The sequence below is a fragment of the Protopterus annectens genome, chromosome 6.part0 (assembly GCF_019279795.1).
Source record: "Protopterus annectens isolate FY-2018-M chromosome 6.part0, PAN1.0, whole genome shotgun sequence".
NCBI classification, from domain to species: Eukaryota; Metazoa; Chordata; order Ceratodontiformes; family Protopteridae; genus Protopterus; species Protopterus annectens.
In genome coordinates, this window is record NC_056737.1 from 887,363,240 (window position 1) to 887,383,702 (window position 20,463).

Genomic DNA, 20,463 nt, shown 5'->3' on the forward strand with positions numbered 1-20,463 from the left:
GCCTCTCTAGCTACATATAAGCCAGCATAATGGCTCAGTGGTATACCTTTGTTTCACAGTTTCATGGATTGAAATTCAAGTCTGGCTATTGTATGTATGGAGGTTTTCATGCTCCCCTTGTGCCTTTTTATCTTCTCCAAGTCTTTTGGGTTTCTAATACCATGACGGGAATGGACCCTATTCCTAAATATGATTAAAATTCATGAATTTAGTATTGTTTCAATCTTTGATGTTAGCCAGAAGTGCTCTTTGTAGCACCTGCAATGTGTCCAGTAATGACTCCTGCAATTCATATGGAGTTACATATATCTGTAACATATCTAAGTATGATTGTAAATTCTTTTTTATAAGGACATTTGCTCCTACTACTATTGGAACAGTCTAGGTATCCTTTTTCCACATTGCCCTCATTTCTGACTACAAATCCTGGTATTTTATGACTTTGTGTCTCTCTGTTTGTAAGAGATTGTAGTCACTGGGTGCAGCAATTTTAATTATCAATGCTACGTTTGTATTCTTTTCATGGACTACTATATGTGGTTTTCTCACATCTATTTTTTGAACTGTTGGTAATGGGTGATCCCATGTGATATAGCCTTTATCATTTTCTATAATGCTTTGATGCTTTGTGGCTATTGTTTCCAATTTTTTTCAGCTACTTCAGTATTATAATGTTTGCACAATCCCCAATGTAACAGTCTTGCTACATTATTATGCCTTTCAGTATACTGTCCTTCTGTCATTAGTATATCATAACCAGGAATATAAGTGCAACTGTTTCCAGTTCTGTTTTACAAAACTGACATTTGTTTCTCCCACATATTCAATGGACTTTGTAAAACAATGTGTATGTAGTCCACTATCTTGGGCTGCCAATATTAACCTTTCATCCTTTGGTTTAAATTAATCTCTCCTTAACCATTCCTGTTTTCAATCCTGATCAATGTCTTCTCCATAGCTTCAATTTACATAACCCCTGGTGACAATATAGCTATACTAGAAAATATCCTGTCCTTACTTACTCAATACCTACCTAAAGAAAGCATCGTCTTAGGCAACGTCAACATCAATTGGCTAGTCCTCTCCTCATATGCTCCCAGCACCTATATTAACCTTCATGGCTTCTCCCAATAAATCTCCACTATTACCCACTCTTAACAGATTTTCTAATTCTACTTCTCTTTTAGACTGGATTCTAGTCTCCCACCCCCATAAATACCACTTCCCAGCGACTCTGCCAGATACTCTCAGTGACCACTGCCCAGTTAAAGTACTCAGATTCTCTCTACTCCATAATAGACCACATAAGTTCATGGCTTGTCATAAACTGACCAACTTTGACTCTAATACACTTAACAACCATCTGTCGGCTGTTAACTAGTCCTTCCTTAAATACCTACCCCTGGATGATGCTGTCCAAAAATGTAATTCCATATTCCTCAACATTTTCAACTCCATTGCTCCCTTACGAACTGTGAGAGTGAACACTATTATATCCCCCTGCCTTACACTCTCCACCTGCTCTTTAATGCAAAAGGAGATAAATCTTGGAGAATATGATCAAAAACTAAACTCCCCTCCCACTCCAACATTATAAAGAACTTTGCAACCTTACTAAAAATCCATCTATAATGACAGGATCAGCTTCTGTAATAATTCTTAAAACTCTAACTTTACAAACGCAAATACATTTTGCCACACCATCAACCAAGTTCTTCATCCTGGTAACCCCTCATCCCCCCAATCATGCCCTAATAACTCACCAGTAGAAACGGCCACTAATTTCAACTCTTACTTCATTGATACCATCAGCAAATTGACTCTTCAAACCGACTCCGACACAAACTCTGATCCCCCCACCACCCCTCCCACTTCCTTCTACTCCTCTCCTGCCTTCTCCCTGAAAACAGTATCCATCAATTAGATTAAATCATTACTCCTAAAGCTTAAACCCTGCTCTCCTCTGTTGATAATCTACCACCACTCTTTCTCCAAAAATCAGCTAACTCTGTTGCCCTCCCCATCTCCATCCTCAGTAACCAATCAGTTATTGAATCTAGAGTACCTACTATCTGGAAACATTTCTTTACCTCACCTATCCACAAAGGAGGTAACTCCTCAGAACTTGCTAACTTCAGGCCCATTGCAATTCTATCCCCCCTGTCTAAAATTCTTGAGAAATGTGTACAGAAAGAAATCCTTCACTTCCTACTCACCCCCAATCAACATGGTTTTTGATCTAGACATAGCACCTCCACCAGTCTCATTTCCTTCATAAACACCATTTCCCATAGCAGAGACCATAATAAACTTGTTTCCTGCCTATTTCTTGATCTCTCAAAGGCATTCAACATGGTCTCCCACCCCCTCCTCCTTAACAAACTCTCAGAACTGAACCTCTCCACTTCCACTATCTCCTTGTTTGCTAGTTACCTTCATGATCAACTTCAGTCAGTTAAATGGCTCTCCGCAAATTCTCCTGCTCTACCAGTCAAGACAGGTGTACCCCAAGGATCAATCCTTGGCCCTTTACTGTTTAACATCTTAACCAATCTACTGCATACATCTTGCCCACAGTCAACCGTAGCCGATTCTCTCACTGACCTTAATACAATAACACCAAAATCATTCTTAGCCATTGAAAAATGGCTCACTCAGAACCAGCTAATTCTAAATCCCGAAAAGACTAAGCTCCTACTTTTTATCCGTAAAACAATGAACCATCTTAAATCCTCCTTCTCTATCTACTCCCTCAATAACACCCCCGTCTCTGTCAAATCGCACACCAAACTACTAGGGGTCATTATTGATGACCACCTCAAATTCAATCTGCACGTCCTAAATAACATTAAGAAAACCCAATAAAACCTTGGTCTACTTTACAGGAACAAATAATTTTTAACCAGTAAAGCAAAAATCTCCCTGTCCCATGCCTGTCTCCTCCCCACCCTATTCTGTGGCTCACAAATCCTTACTAACCTTCAAACCACTCTCCTAACAAAACTTGAATCCACATGCAATAAAGTTGCTAGATTCACATCAGATCATTCCTACCACATATCACTGCCTTGCTCTTAGAAGGTTAAACTGGCCAGAACTTCCTCACCATCTGCTTCTTTCTCAACTTCAAATGGTACACTCTATTTTATATATGCCCTTCTTCTGTCCAAACATTACCTCTGTTATCTCCCTTTACTCCCCTCCTAGGTCTGTAAGAAGCTCTGAACAAAATCTTCTCCAAATCTACATGCCAAAAACACAAAAAGGGCAAAATCTATACAGCTATCCCCCAGCCCAATTCTGGAATAAACTTCCTCTAGATATCAGAAATATCAATCATCCACAAAAATTCAAAACTGCAATCAAAAACTACCTAAACAAGTCATGGATCTGTCACTGTAACTCCCCCCTGAATGATTCTCCCCATAGTAATTACCTCCCTCCCACCTAACTCCCTACCCTTCTTCTACTTCACTAATATTCTACAATTAAATGTTATCCCTTTTGAACAGCTGGTGTTCTGCACAATTTACTTTTTAACTCAAGTCAAATCCACTGAAAAGATTTTACAGCTTATTTTGAATGATGTTTGAAATATATATACTCTCCAGGGTTGTTAATCAGTTACTACGTATTATGTTACCTCACTTTTAATTTCTGATGTAACTGTGCTTGTTTTTATACTTGTTTTAATACATGTCCCTGTACTTAATCTCTGTAATTGTGGAGCTTTTCTACCTGGGCCTGTGCTGAAAAAAGGCTTTGGCTCAGACTAAACCAGTCAACAAATGTCAAATAAAATAAAATATAAATAAATAATAATCATAAGGTCATTCCAAAAGTTTTCTATACTTGCAACTGTATTTATGTATTTTCCACATTTCTTGCCTTCTCCTCTGATCCTTCACCTTGTATTCTTTCTTTTGTTTTTTGGCACATTCATTTGCTACCTGATTTTTGTCTACCTCTGGTTTGATTCCATTCCCGCTTGACACTGATATGTTTCTGCTAAACTAGGCATGGAAGTCATCTTAGACTTATTCCTTGTGTTTTAAAACTTTCACTATATTTGGGTCTTGTGAGGTCAGCAGATAAATATGCATTCCCATGATTACAGATCTATGCATGTAATCAATTTCAAAGAAGCCCATACCTCCTCCAGAATGGGGAATATATGGTCTTGGTATACACTGATTTTTATAAATCATTTGATGAGCATGAAGCATCTTTTTTGTTTTCCTGTCAACCAATGCAACATCTTCTGGGCCAGTCAATCACTCTAAAAGTGTAAGTTAGGACAGGAAGAGCAAATTGATTTATAGCTTTATTCCTTGGTGTCAGTGCTGTTTTCAGTATTAATTTTAGTGTTCTAAACCATTCCTTACTAAGTTTTATTCACATTTGTTCTTGTTTTATTCTTGATCCTTCATCAATTCTCAAATATTGATACACTCCCTCTTGCTCAAGTTTTTTTTATATCACATTCCTGCCCCAAGCTGATATTTTCTTGGTGCTGCAACTTCCCTGCTTTAAATGTTGTTTTTGCACAGTTATCAAGACTAAATGATATTCTTTTATCATCTGAAAAAGTTTTATATCATCCACAAAAAGAAGGTGAGACGTCATTACACTTTGTTGTTTTCTGTGAGCGAAATTGTAGCCATGAACTAATCTGTTAAGTAGACAGCTTAATGGATTAAGGACAAGTTAAAAGACCAACAGTGACAGCGAGTCACCCTGGAGTATCCCCCTTTGAAATGTTATCCCTGGAGTAATAATTTGTCCTTTATCATGGCTTAACTGCAAGGTGGTTTGCCACTGTTTTGTGGTTGCTGTAATGTAATCAATCAGTATAGGGTGTATGTTATACAGTTTTAAGCATTCTTTTATCCATGAATGTGGAATATTATCAACTGCTTTTGTGTAGTCTTTGCATGCCATACTTAGATTCTTCCCCTTTTTACAGTTTTCCATTATGACTTCATTTAACAACAAATGATCCTTTGATCCATATGACATTCTTTTATCTTTTTGTTCTATTGCCATGATTGAGTGTTCTTCTAAATGATTATAAACTCTGTCTGCATTAATTCTAGTATATGGTTTATACATCGTCGGAAGGCAAGTTATTGATCTTTATTTTTTTAAGATAGCTTGCAGGTTGGTTTCTGTTTGGGGTGCCCATATAAATAGTTCTTACTCATGGCTAAATCTTCATGTAAAAATGTTAATACTTTATAAGTTAGGTACTGCATCTGGGCCTGGAGTTTTCCAATTAGGAGCTTTTCTTTACTTTTTTTGAATCTCTCTGGCTGCTATTTCATCCCATTTCATATCCTGAACATTTGAACTTCTTATTCTTTCTTTACGTCTTCTATCCATTTAGCATCTTTATCATGTTTGACAGGATCTTTAGAGATATTTATCCAAAATGTATCTATTTCTTATTTTTTGGTGGTGTTTCAGTTCCTTTTGCCTTGTTTCACAGTTCTCTGTAAAACTATTTTTGAGTCATGAATGAATTGTTTATTTTGTACTTTTCTTTTATGTTTATCTTCTAAGATTTTCTGCCTGTGCTGATATTTTTAGTTTATTATTTGCAATAGTGGAAGGTAGATCCTGATCTGTTCTGACACTACGCATTCATTTTATCACATCTATCTTTCTGAGTATTTTTGTTGATCTGTTCCCATTTCTATACTCTTCTAACAGTGACACCTCTTGCCCTAATTGCTTTATAGTTTTCTCTATTTGATACTTCCATGATGGCATTTGATTTCTCCCCTACCTTGTCCTTTTGTGGCAAGAGATTATCTGTTATTAATTTATCTGCACAGTAATATATCCTATTTACTTCTGTTATATCACATAAATCTTTATGAACAGTCCTAATTATTGTGTTAATTTGTTTTATCAAACTTGTAACTTTTAGAATTGTATTGACTTTCTGTAGTTTGTTTCTTTCATTGCTTGTAAAATGTCTGTCCATCTCTATTAAATCAAGCAACTCTTCTCTTTGATCATTTTCTTCTAAACTGAGGGCACATTCTTTGTTCTCCATTTCCTGTGGGCATTCTGTAGAAAGTTCCAGATCAACTTCCTGTGCCACATTCTCTTCAGTTTCATTCTGTGTTGTCTGTTGCTCTTTCATAAGGGGACTCACTGGCCTATCACTCTACAACATTGACTGCGTTAGAGTTGCCACGGTTTCCTGCTCCTTCCCTTGCTGTGTAACTCCAGCTGAACTTTTGTACTGGTTTCCCATGGAAGGTTCCAAAGTATCTTCATATGGCAGCTGATCAGATGTTTCCCACTCCACTGGTTTCTCCTTAATTTGGGGATTCATTGCTCTATCCTGTTATGTTATCAGAGATAGAGTTTCTACACTAAATCCTTCACTTTGCAGGACCTGAGTTTCTTTTTCTTTAACTTCTCCATTACTAATTCTCTTTTTTAATTTTACTCTTTGTTTTCTTATTTTTTTTTGTATTGTAAGATTTCCATATCTGGATGCCTTTGCCTGTTTTTCTCTTCAGATATCTTTGGTGCTGCTCTATTTGTATTGGTTAGTTTTGCTTTCTCCTTTGCATAAATATTGCACCATATTAAATCTCTTTTTCTTTCCCATGTCCCTATTTCTTCTTCAGATGTCTCCTGTTTCTTCTGTTTCTCCTTACATGGAGAAGTACTTGTTCCATCATGCTGTGATATAACCTGTTTGATTTTCTACACTAAATTCTTCACTTTACAGGCATTCTGTAACTTCAAATTCTATTTTTTAACTTCTAATTAATAATCTTCTATTCTATGTTCCCTCTTTGTGATCTTATATTTTTATTGTGAAATTTTCTATATCTGGATGTCTTTGCCTATATTTTTCTTCAAATATCTTTGGGGCTGCTCTTTTGTAATGATTAATTTGGCTTTTTCCATTGTGTCAGTATTGCACCATATCAGATCTCTCGTTCTTTCCAATATCCATATTTCTTTTTTATACCTTTTAAAAATGTCTATATTCTGTTCTTTATATTTTTGCACTTCCTCAGTCGCTTATTTTTCCAAATGCCCCAAGGTTTCTTGGACTATATAATTTTTATTTGAAGCTTCTGACATTTTTTTTGTGCAAGTGTTTTTCTTTCCTCTAATTTCACTTAATTTGTTTGTATACCTTCTGTCTGGAAATTATGGGCTTCTTGCATAATAGTAACAATACATAATTGCTTTCTTATCCTCAATAGTCCACTCTGTTGTTTTTATGGCTCTTTTTGGCCTGTCAGTTTTAGTGATTTTTGTGGACTACTACTTCCTTCTACAACAGTGGGACCATCCTCTCCCTGGGCCTGGCCTAACCCCATTGTAGGAATGTTTTCATGTCTTGAGGATTATACACTGTCAATTTTTCTATTCCCGGCACCAGTGTGCCTACCGAGATTGGACACTTTTTTATCCTGAGTCTTGTGCACCCAGCTATCTTTTTTATTTTTAACCTATTTCTACCCATGATATCTTCTTCTTCTTTTGGCTTTTCCCAGTTAGGGGTCACCACAGCGGATCACCTGTCTACTCATGACTGGCAGTGGAGTTTTACGGTGTCGAGTTGCCAGCCCGGCACCCAACCTTCCACAGAAGGCACACACATGCACACACTCATGCCTAAGGCCAATTTAGAGTGTGCAGTCCACCTACAGCATGTCTTTGGGATGTAGGCATAAACAGGAGCACCAGGAGGAAACACACATGACCACAGGGAGGACATGCAGACTCCGCACAGAAGGCACCCCAGCCAAGGATCGAACCTCTTGCTGTGAGGCAACAATGCTAACTGCTGTTGCACCACCGCGGCCGCCCCCTGTTTCTGTCTATGATTTATACTATACAAAATAGCATCTATATATCAGTGTCATCTTGGTGAGATTTTGTAGAAAAACAGGGTCCACCTTGTGAAGGTACTCACCACGACTAGAGGATTAATTCAGTTCCAGCAATGCTACTCTCCTTTGCCTTTTGATTTGTCATCTCTCCATTCGGACTCCTAGTGTGGGTTTTCTCATGGTACTCTAGTTTATTCTCCAAGAAGTGCTAGCCGATTAACTGTCTAAATTATTCAAAGATGTATAGCTAGCTAGATAGATATTTGCTGCATTCATCCTTGCCTTTATGGCCCAGGCCTTGGCTGAAAAGGATCTGAGAAGGACCAATTCATGTGCCTTGTTAACTCATTCACTCTAATGAAGCTCAGGATGTTTGCACTATAACTTCCAATGGACGGAGCCTAAGCCTTTTCATAGAACTGAATTATGTCCTCATATTTCAAATAAATGTTCATATCTCTAGAACCGTAAGGATTATGTAAGAAGTATGAATGCCAAACTCTTTAGCACAAACTATTTTTATAGTGGTAGTATTCTTTAGGTTATAGGTCTTAAACCACATTTTATAAGTCACAGTAAACACAGTAACTATTACATTTGTAATATTTTATAAATGACTTACAATATCTCAGCAACCACTCAAGTTACACACATACTGTCAGCAGCATTTTATTCATCTAGCCAAGAGCTTTGTTACTTGGCTATTGAGATAGTTAGAAAATGTGAAAACTGTATCTATATAAAATTAATATCATAGAACAGTAGTTAATATCTATTTACTTGGACAAGACAGAGGTCAAATATTAATGCAGTTGAATTTACTATTGTGCAAAATTTAAGATGAAATATTTTAAAACCTTGTACATAGCATGGTGTTGGAATTATTGCTGCAAATATGAACACACAATATTTGATGCCTAAAGGGATCATTAGAATTAACTGCAGATGCAGCTGGAAGACTAAGTAGCATGCAATGAGTTAAGAAATACATTAATACAAATAGTGCATATGGTATTTTAAGAGCTGTTGATTTCTATGCCACTAAATCTTGTAATGTAGTTGCTCTTCTTTACTAGGGGTCATAATTTAATATTTGTTAAGTTCTACTCCACTAAATCTTGCAGTGTACTTAGAGACATAGGTGGATGATCACCTGGGCTTTCTTTCAATCTCAGATAATACTGTCATCATAGATAAACCAGTACAGCTAGTTTCGTGCGTGATGTCTGCTTGTTGAGTTTTCTTGGGTTTTACAGTAAATGCAAAATTAAATGACATTTTTGGAATGAACTCCAACTGAATAAAAAGTATATGAAGATCTGGATGTCAGTGACATTTTGATATTGCTTGATTGCTGCTATAGGTATAGGCATGACTAGAAATACATTAGATCTAATCCTGTAGCACAATCGCCATTTTATACCAAAAACACTGGATTCTAACTACATCATTCAAAGGATTTATTTTTCATATTGTGATGTGTATTTCTTCAGATAATTTACTAAACTGGAATTATTTTTTTCTGACTTTTGTTCTTTTGTAATGGAGAGATGGTTAACACTGTCTGAAATAAGAAAATATGTGCATAGACTTATTCATGTCTGAGTGATGACAAGGGAAGTGACTGTCATTGCACTTTTAAGTAATTTAGATACATTTTATCTGTTGTTATGCTTATAAAACAAAATATGTAAAGTGCAGTATGTTGTAAATGTTTCTGATATAGATCGCCGGATTGTAGAATAACCATTATTTTCTTTGTTGGGGGTTGAGTTTTACTAATATGGATTTAATCTAATAAAGGCAAAAAGGAGATTTTTTTTTTGAGGGGTTAGTGCAAGTCCCTGTATCCTCATTATGAGGAGCTGTGCCCCTACAGTCTTCACTTATACATTCCCACTCTGAGGTCACAACACTTTGGAGAAAAGGAATTCTTTTAGGTGAAATCTGAATTCATAATTCTGCATTTGATTGTTATTGATGTTGCACTTTGAGGAAGTCAGAGCGAACTATTGTAAATGTTGATTTTATTCAGTGTATTCTGTTGTACAGTAGAAAGGATTAACTCATGGTAACGTAACTGCCTACTTTGAAAAATGTATGAATGTACTGTATAAAATCTGCCTGGTAACGTTAATAATGATGAATTTTAAACTGTGAAAACTTGAACTTCCTCCTGATGTTCTTTAAATTAAAAGTTCTTTATTTCAATTTCTAGTTTTATGTATGGTGAACTGACAGACAAGAAGACTATTGAAAAAGTCAGACAGACATTTGACAATTACGAAATGAACTGTTTTGAAGTTCTTCTTTACAAGAAAAACAGTATGTATATTGTTTTAAATGAAAGAATTGCTGTTACTGTTTTAACTGTGCTTTGAAGGGATTTGTGTTAAATATTGCTATTCTGCTTTAAGGTTATGAGGTTTGTTATATATTTAGAACACATGAAACACAAAACAAAAAATGTTGGGGGTATTCAGAAAGAATGATAATATCACCACACTGTGCTATATAAAGCAGAGAGTTTAGAGTTGCATGGCCCAGTGCTAATTCTGCATGCATGATTTCCAAGGAAAGGACTGCAAAGTAAAACATCACAGCTGTGATAACGGTAGTAACAGTATTTCTGGAGTGGACACACAATGGGTGGTTGCATGACTAAAGTGAAAGCCTCAAGGAGGTGGATGTGCATTCACACATTTAACTAAGCACCGCATAGTTGCAACAAGGGCATTTAGAGTAGCCCAAGCAAGATAGCTACAACAAGGTGCCAAGTCCTTTTATCATATAATTAGGAGAAATAAAGGGGGAGCTGGTAAAGTTAGAAATGGGGAAGAGTAAGCAAAAAAACACATAGAAGGCCAACATGAAAGGATAGATGGTTAGGGGAAGAAGGGCATTTTTTTTTTGTGGGATGGTTTCCATTTTTTATTCTTTTTATGAAGGGAGGAGGGAGGAAAGTAGCAAAGAACAAATGTAAGGATGAATGGTGGTATACAGGAAAGGAAGCAGGCAAATAAATATACAGAGCAGATAGAGATTGAAAGGGAAGATATTGAAACAAGTATTTGTTCAACAATGGCGAGATCCAGACTGACTAAGGGCAGACAGCTGGGGATGAGGACTGGCATAAGGAAGGGGACCACCATGATATGTAATGGGATGAGGCACTCAGAGCCTGGATGACTAGATTAGAGGTTAACCTACTCAGATGTCAGTCACCTTCATTGCTGATATCATGGAAGGGAGCAGCTTCTTCTGACCCACTGAATGGGCCTAGCCAGCAATGCAACTTTGTCAACCATGGAAGGAGATGCTGCAGGCTCCACACCTGCCTTGGTCCTTACTAGTCACTGCACTTGCCAACTGGAGTCCCAGGGAACCCTTTAGACTACTGTCAGATAAGGACCATTTGCCATCCTCCTGAGATGTGGCTGTGGAGGCCACTAGCAATTCCTCCAGGTCAGCTTCTACATGCTGACCTTTTTCAACCTATAGATAACTAGGTCTAGGGACTGCCTGTGACCTAACAGCAGGTATAGTGGCCAATGTAGACATAGGTTATTGCCACCTCACTTCAACCTGCACTATGGCTTACCTTGTAGGAAGTAAAAAAAAAACAAAAAGCAACAGAGAAGCAAATACAATAGATTAATACACATTTATGTCAATTTATTTCAGTATTACTGTACAGACAGCTTTAAACTACACATCCCTTGACACCTGCACAGCCTGACACTTCTCCTTTGACAGGCTACTTCAGTAAATTCTATCTCCTCAGCTGATATAAAACATACAGTAATCAGTACCACATATCCCTGACAATAAAAGGAAATTACAGTAGCAGATGGTTGTCGAAATACAGTGTTAAACCAACTATGTTATTATTTACAATATAAAGTTTTGTCACTCTTCTGTGCCTCCTTCTGGAGAAACAGGTTTGGATGGTGTCTCTGTAGGCCACTATATTTGTGCCTGCACTGCTGATCAGAGTGGGTGGTGTCAGTTGCATCATTCAATTCCATGTCGAGCTGGTGCCAGGGATCAGTTTTATAGAGGGGCCATCATAATGACCCAGCAAGTGCTCCTAGCCCCTGTGCTGCAGATTAAGGAAGGTTTAAATTCTTGGCTGCACATGGTGATATCCCTGCTGAAGTCAACACTTGAAGGGGCCATGTCCACTCTGTAGGTAAGAATGAAGAAGAAAATAGTACGGTGCACATGGCTACAAGTATTGAATACCACAGGATGTGCACTGCTGGGCTGCATGGTTTTGTGATGTAACTTATCACCAGTACTGACAGGCAGCACGACAAACCTCATAGTGTTCATGCAATTATACACTGTGCATGACCTTCCTGCCTGGGCATAGGCAGGAATAAATATGATTGCATTGACTGTGGCTAAAAATGCACCATGGTATAGCAGCTGTTTAGTTAAAATCATACTAAATCATCATAATAACATAATTACTGCACTATGAGGCTTAACTGTGGTGGTGGTGCTGCGGTAGCGTTGTCGCCTCACAGTAAGACATTGTCCTGTTCGATTCTCAGCTAGAGCGTCTTCTGTGTGGAGACATGCATGAATGGGCATACCTTAGTTGAAGGTTGTGCGTCAGGGCCAGCAACTCTGCATGTAAAAATCTACTGCCAATCATTAGCGGACCAGAGTTCTACTGTGGCGACCCCTAACCGGGAAAAGCCGAAAGATGCAACAACTGCACTATGAGGCTTGTTTTTGTGTAAGAAAAAGAGCTGTCCCCTTACTGTATGAGACTGTGGTATGATAAGCATCTTAGTAATTAGAATGTAGTGGATAAAGGCATGTGTTGCCATATAGACAAACAGACAGCAGGCAGGACTACTGGTACCGGACTGCAGGATGGCAGTGTGTAAACAAGAGTGCAAGGAAACAACAGGAATAGATACTGAACAGAGGTGTCTAGGGTAACATAGCACATGTCATGACAAGATACCGTCGTGCTGTGGTCATGGGGATCTACTTTGGAAGCTCAAACTTTCAAAACTTTGAATTTCATATGGTCAAGACCATAACAATGAAGTTCTGAAAGTTTGAAATTTCAATAAAAAAAACATAAAAACAAGTTTTCTTTTTATGTTTATGCAGGGGGGCAAGCCTTCCTGCACCCCCTGATAATTAAATATACCAACTCTGAGATCACACTACAGTGAAGAGAATGGCAAATTTCCCATTTTGCCGTGTTCAGCAATCTCCATTTAAACCGTTAGAAGTTCCAAAACTTTGATCTTATAGTCTCAACCATATGAAGTTCGAAGTTTTGAAACTTCGGGCTTCCAAAGTAGTCCTGGTGGTGGGACTGTTCCTGACAAGGAACAAAGTAAAAGGTCAGGGCACAGTTCTGTTCAGCTGTGCAGGGTGGGCAACAGTTCCACAGGCACACAGACTGCAAAATATGCTACTGCAGATAGCAGGCCTGATTGCATAATTCATACCATGTGTGGTTAGCATAGTACTGGCAAATGGCATTAAGTGCTATCGTGCCACTTTCTGCCATCAGTACAGTACAGGATTTGAATAGTGACAGCATATTAATAGAAAGATCAGTGGTTACACAATAGGGTAGTGCAGGGGTGAGTACTGAGACATTAGTGACTTGAAGGTGCAGTCATGAACACTCACTGATCAACATTTTTAATCCACAGGCATATACATCTTGTAAAGGAACTGAGAGAGTGGCAACAGGCGTGCTGCTACAAGCAATGTGCATACACTGCATGCATATCCTTGAAAAGGGTAAAACAGACAAGGTCTTCAATGACCAGGTGTAGCAAGGAGTTGTGCAGGACATCAGTTCTGTGAGCAGTCATAATAGAATAGTTGTACAGGTACATTGTAGGGTCACTGATATGATGCTACATACCAATAACCGAGGCACAGGATATTTCTACCACCAAAGAATGTAGACCATCAACACAGAGGTGTCTCACAGAGGTGGAGGAATTCCTGGATTCCTGTTTGGGACAGATGATACCACCCTCATGCCTTGTGGTGGTTTGGATATATGAATTGGGCTGGTGAAAACAGCCCAAGTGTATTTAGGTGGCAATCCAGGTTAGTACTAGCATGTTCTATTATATATGTATATTAAGGTTGCAACCATGCTAACCTCCACTTCAAGATATATATATATGTCCATAGGCCATGGAAATTGTTGGCATATAGTAGTCTGTCATGTTGGTGAGAATGACTCATATGATCCAACACTATCAGAGATATTTTATTATTCTGCTTTTACAGGTTACACTGGTAGAAGGTCCAACACAGCATGATGTCAGTGTATCTCCTATGGTTGATGATGATGATAATGATAATGATGGCACCATGCACATGGCACAGTCCAGTGATCCAGTGGTACTATCAGCAACTCTAACATTGGGGGGCAGACACACACACACACACACACACACACACACACACACACACACACACACACACACACACACACACACACACACACACACACACACACACATCTCCTACAGCTGAGATAAAAGTGTAGTTCAGGATGAGCCTGTGGCATCCCCTGTGTTTAACTGTGGATGCCCTGTCTATGTTAGCCCTACCCAAGCATACAGGAGACACCACCACAGATGGAGTTGGTGAGCCACACTTTCTTCATGTTGCATGTATCCACCATAGGGGAGGAGCATGTAGGTCACCATTTCCACTTTGACTCTAGGACATTCCCCAACCAGAGTGTCACCCTTGGCATCAAATTGCAAATGTGTAGCTCAGTGATCCAAGCACAGCTGAACAATACACACACACCATGTAAGAGATGCTGAATGTGTTTGTTGGCCTGCATGAGGAAGTGCCATCATGGCAGAGACTGTAGGACATTTGCAGTGTATGCAAAGTGGCATGGCATATAATGACCTGGAGTAGGCATGCATACTGAGAGTAGTGCCCACTTTATAATCATTGGTGCATATGTACAGATGTTGACAAATGCCCACCATGGCTGTGCTAGGGTGAAAGATGATAGGTGCATACTCACAAGCCACATATATGCAGATGGCATACACTGCCCCATCTGTCCATGGCCACCTCTGCTGTGAAGCAGGAACATCCCTCTGGGCCAAACATTCTGGGTCCCACAGTTCTGAGACATATTTCATACCTGTTGCCATACTGAGTACAGTGGCTCACCTTGTCCATTCATGGGGTCATGGATGCTGACCTTCTGCTGTCTTTGAACATTGGGGGCTTTAGTATAGTTTCTATTTATACTTCCAAAGTGCCAAACTATCCTTCAGTCAAGATACCTTCAGTCTTAATGCTGTATATCCATATGGTACCTCTGATAATCATCAGATCGTGGTGGACATTGCCCTGGCTGTAGAGTTGATGGTATGTTTGCTACTGGCAGACCCATCTGCAATGTGGAGGGTCATGATGTGCAACATCATGGACACTGACTTTAGAACTGACCACTAATGCAGTCTGCTGTGTTAATGCCTATGTTATTATTAGCATCATAACATAAGTGAAACTGTAGTACACCAGAGAATCCTATTGTTCAGAATAGATGATCCCTGTGGCTCATTGTTCTACTTTTATACAATTTTGAATGGCACCGTCATATTTTATTTCATCATTTGCATACACAAGGGCTCACATTAGCATGTTGAAACACATTTGCAATACCTCATGTAGTCATTTGCATGTAATGCATACTGCACAATTTCTCTGGTACTTGTGCTTCTGAATCACCCCTGCACATTGTTATACAGCATGCTGTTTTGCATAATATGGTGCACTGTACTTTTTTCTTAATACCCCCATTGTGCTTACTCTTTCTTCTACAGTATGCTGGCATTCTTTTCTGATTGGTGTAGCTTGCCGTCCCTTACACTCTCCTCCCTAACCAAATACCATTTGAAAGAGTATGTTTTACCTATTTTCTTTTCCAGTTGTAGTCCTTATCAGACTGCAGAACACAATAAATGACTACAGAACTTGCTTACATATTATTTATTGTATATTATTTGACTAATCTGCAGACCCAGTGTTGTTTTAACCCTTCATAATCATATATGACCAGTACATTGACATTGGCTCCCTATCACAGGTGTGAGGCCTATAAATGTGAGTTGTAAAAAAAAAAGAAATTAAAGTGTAGCTGACGAGAAAATACAATGAATCTCTAAACTCAGTGAACTGCCACTAAAATGTTTTTGGTTGCTTGTTTTCTTTATGAATCCTCAAGGGCTTAGTTTCAGACATATATTTTAAGGTCCAGAATAAGGTAAGTGCAATAAAAATAAAAGTGCAGCTCACTTTACTGTCTAAGTAGCAGATTAACAGATTTTATTTCTTTAATTATTTATTTGTAACTGGGTATGTGAGCTGGTCCAAGGACCCTTGCCAGCTGTGACCGTGACACATTTTATTGTATACAGTATTATGGAGTTTTGTTGTGTAGTTTATTTATTGATGGCTGACAGGTAAATACAATTAAATGTGGCTGATACCATATATATGTAGAGTTTGTCACTGTTTTTCATCACAGCAGTGTGCCAGACGTGAAATGTTAACATAGGTTTATAGCTTCATAAGTAATTATTAGGTTAGTTGCCCTTACAGGCCATTTTTAAGCCTAACCAGTTTCTGTTTTTGTGCTCGTTGTCCCATTTGGTTAGAGATTGGCCTTACCCATCCCATGGTCAATTAATTTATATAACCCCAATTCATAATAAATGGTATCATATCTCTGTCTATTAGTAGTACCTGAGGCAGTCCTGGGGTAAATTTAATGTTTCCCATCCATAGATCCAAACTGTGATTGAATATGGACAGTTGCTCAATGGCAACCTTAAGCATAGGTGAATAAGACAGTTACCTAGAGAGCCACACTGTCATACCTTCAGGACATCTCTTTTGGGCTCTCCTGTTTACCAGATGTATTTAATGTAGCCAGTAGGCTCAAGCTTTGTTATATTTAATAGATTTGAGTTTTGTAGCTACATGGTTTATTTCTTCCAGTATGGTTAATAGGTATGGTACTTTAACATTTAAGAACAAAGCATTGAGGTTGTTTACAGTTGTGTTGAGTTACCAATGATGACAGATAACTTTGGAATACTTGCTGTTACTTTCATATGTTTTCACGAATGTATAACTTTGCTGTTTATTAAATTTAATTTGCTCAAAAGGTTACAATCAGTGGAACATCCAGAATGCTTTAGGGGCCTTCTTTTGCCAAACAGTTTATATTTATTTGAATATTTACTGTATCAATAATTGCATAATAGCAGTATAGATTTGGGAGTACTTTCTTTCTAGAATATGTCCAGTAGTGCATTGTATTTTTCTCTGAGGAATTATTTTCCCTTTTTCATGTTTGAGTTTTAGAATAGCAAGAAACGGGTTCTATGGTATGGGTTTTCTGCCCCGTCCCCATTGATTGTTATGTCATTTTTTAATTTACTCTCTGGGGGGTGTACTTCTTTATGCTCCTTAGTGGTCAAGAAAGGGAACCTTGATTTTTAGGCATATGATATAGTGGCATATGCTGCTGCAAGTACATCTCCTGTCAAAGTAGCCTAGGTTTATTGGTGATTGCTGAACTTGGTGACTAGACCTATATGAAGGTTTGGAGTATATCTGATGCTCACCCACTCATACTGCTATGGCCTTGTAATTCAGGGCTTTGCATGCAGACTTTGATTATTTATGCTTTGCTTGTGGGGAGGTGCTTAATACTGCTCAGCTAACAAAGTTGAGCTTGCTTTTCTTTATTGCTACATCACTTATTTGAGCCTTTTGATTTGTTTGTTCTTCATTAAGGTCAGTTGTCATTACTTTTCCCAATTGATAAGGATCTGGACCACCAGTCCTAGAGTGACAGCTCTCCATGGTCATCCTCACAGCTCTGCTGAGTCTTTGTTCCCTGATTCTAGAAATTTGTAACTGACAGGCTTTACCTTAAATGAGCTGGGATGCCCCCATGGAGCACATATATGTCCAAGATTACTAAAAAAGAGCAATAAATGTACTTTGAGACCAAAGCATGGTATGGAAGCAAGAGAGATGATAGTGCTGACTGAGGTGAGGAATAGAAGGATAAACAAATAAAGAGAATATCACAGTGTACCCTGTACAATTAACAGTGTAATCCTCTAGGTTGTAGAAATTTACAAGAACCTTGGAATGACTGTTAATAATATTCTACCATAATACCATTGACAAATAGAGGTGTTGTTTCTATGTTTTTAAAAACATCATAAGAATCCACACCTCTAGGAAGGCTTTTTGTTGCTCCACTTATGTAAATGTTTAGTTAGACTGGTAACTGAATAGAATGGTTAATAGCTACCTACTTCTCAAAAGATTTAGTTAGTCTGGAATGTGTTTAAAAGATAATTTGGGAAACCAATTGAAGTAGTTAAGACAGGTTTCAACATACAGAATTGTACTTTGTGCATTACAGGTAGCTTAGAGATCTCGTCCCAACACTGATTACCTCCCACCTCCTTCCCTCATAAAAAAGGATTTTGTGCCTATTCAATTTTTTAACTGCAGAATGCCCTCGGTTCAAACTAATGAGGCTTAATGGAATGCCAGTACCATTTACTGTTTTTTTTTTCCTTTAACAAATGACTAATGAAGGTGAATAAGCAGTAGGTTAACAACTTAACCATCTTCTCATGTCTATATATATATATTGCAGGCTTTGGCTGCATGTGATACGTGTCATGGTTTATAGTACCTGAAAACACAGATCTAATCCCAGTGAACATGCCATAGCCATTTCTGAATAAAGCTTAATAGAGCTTATCTGAGAAACACTTTATCACATTTTTGGAAACTTATTTCTTAACTAATGCGTAATTCAGATGGCTAAATTAATTTTTGTATCAAATAAATTTTGTATATTGTTCCATAAAAAGGTGTTTCTTAAAAAATAAATTAGGACAAAGTCTTATTCCAGTATTTGTCTTAATTCATTTGACAAGCTTCAGTTGAAGTTAACCTTATAATGTTAGGTTGTCAATCTCGCCTTCATTCTTGCTGGATGGGTTCGGAGCCGATCCTCGGCTCCGACTCGGCACTTGCTAAGCTCGAGAGTCACTTTTACCAGCTCGAGGCAGCCCCATATCCCATGATGCAAGGCAGTAAATACCCAGATCTCGTTTGCCGCTTCGCTGATGAGGTACTCCTTTTACCAGCTCTTGGTAAGTGTTTTATTATACACATTTTAGTCACCCCATTCCTAAAATTTCTCTCTTTTATTAGGTTTTTTGTCATTTTTAGATAGTTTTATGGTCTTTAGCTAGTTTTACTATTTCCCTAGTTCTTTTTATTTAGTCGGGCCTTCATCCCCTCCCATCCCTTCCTGTCAGGGTGTGTGTGTGGGTTTATTTTTTACTCATTTAAGTTAAATATTTCTGATTCTGGGACTGTGTGAGTTGTGTGTGTTTTGTGGATAGCATTATGTCCAAAGAACAGAGGGTCTCAGGCTTCAAGTGTGACTCGTGCTGTCAGAAGATGTCTCTGACAGACGGTCACACTTCTTGTATCTACTGCCTGGGACCTCTCCACCTGCAGGACTCCTGTGCTATTTGTCACTCTTTCAGCCAGAGAGTCCTGCAGGAAAGGAGAAATAAATTAATTTTGAGAGGACTTCTCAACCGGAGGCTCCTGGCCAAGTCTGCTTTGGGCAAGCCCTCTAAGACCTCAAGGCCCAGGCTTCTGCTTCTAAGCCTCCGGCCTTGGCTCTGACTCCTTTGAGTCGAGATCGCTCGGCTGGAGCCAATATAATTTTGACTAAATCTTGGCACCGATGGCTATCGGTGCCGATACTTTAACTGCCACATTGGTGTCGGCTCCGACCGGCTCCGATCACCATGTGGCTAAGGCTTCGGTATTGGCGCCGACCGGCTCTGATACCATTATTTCCTTGCCTGTATCGGCTCTGGCCGGAGCCGATACATCCTTGTCTAGACTTGGAGCCGAGAAGTTGTCGGCTCCGTCTGGAACCGAGGGTTCTTTGGCTCCGATGGTTCCGTCGAGGAAGCGGTTCAGGTCTCCCTCTTTGGAGCCAATACTGTCGGCTCCGGCCCCTCCTCTTCTTTCGGAGCGGAGCCATCGGAGCCAATCATCTAGGTCTTCCAGGCTTTCAGACCATGATTTGGAGAGAGTGGTAAGCAGATTGTTAAAATCACAGGCACTAGCCCAAATGCTTCATAGTCCGTCTCAACAGACGACTATTAGTCCACACCCTCTTCAAGCTCCTCCTTCGACTCTCCTCCAGAGCTTGGAGCCGGAGTCTATGGGAATAGTCACTGCTATGGCTGCGAGGCAGATACCTCCCCTTTCTGCTCCCTCAGCTTCTACTCTTATCTCCTCCTCGAGACCTTCCTTGGAGGGATCCGGTGGTCGGGCTTCCCTGGTCTGCTCCGAGGGGGTGAGTGGCATCGGACCCTTGTCCGACCCTGCTGTTCCCCTCGGAGCTTCGGCCTTGGTGAGCTCGGCCCTGACATCTGCCTCGGAGCCTTCCCTTTCGGTGGGCCCAGGGGTCCCTGTTTCTTCGGAGCGGGGT

The 20,463-nt window shown here is 39.1% G+C and overlaps 1 protein-coding gene across 1 annotated transcript in view; it reads left to right on the top strand.

The window, feature by feature from the left end:
• KCNH5 (potassium voltage-gated channel subfamily H member 5) overlaps positions 1-20,463 on the top strand; it is a 2,144,936-nt gene that overhangs the window by 425,078 nt on the left and 1,699,395 nt on the right. Inside the window, 1 exon segment of the mRNA XM_044074556.1 lies at positions 10,090-10,196. Within this exon segment, the coding sequence (XP_043930491.1) occupies positions 10,090-10,196 (107 nt within the window).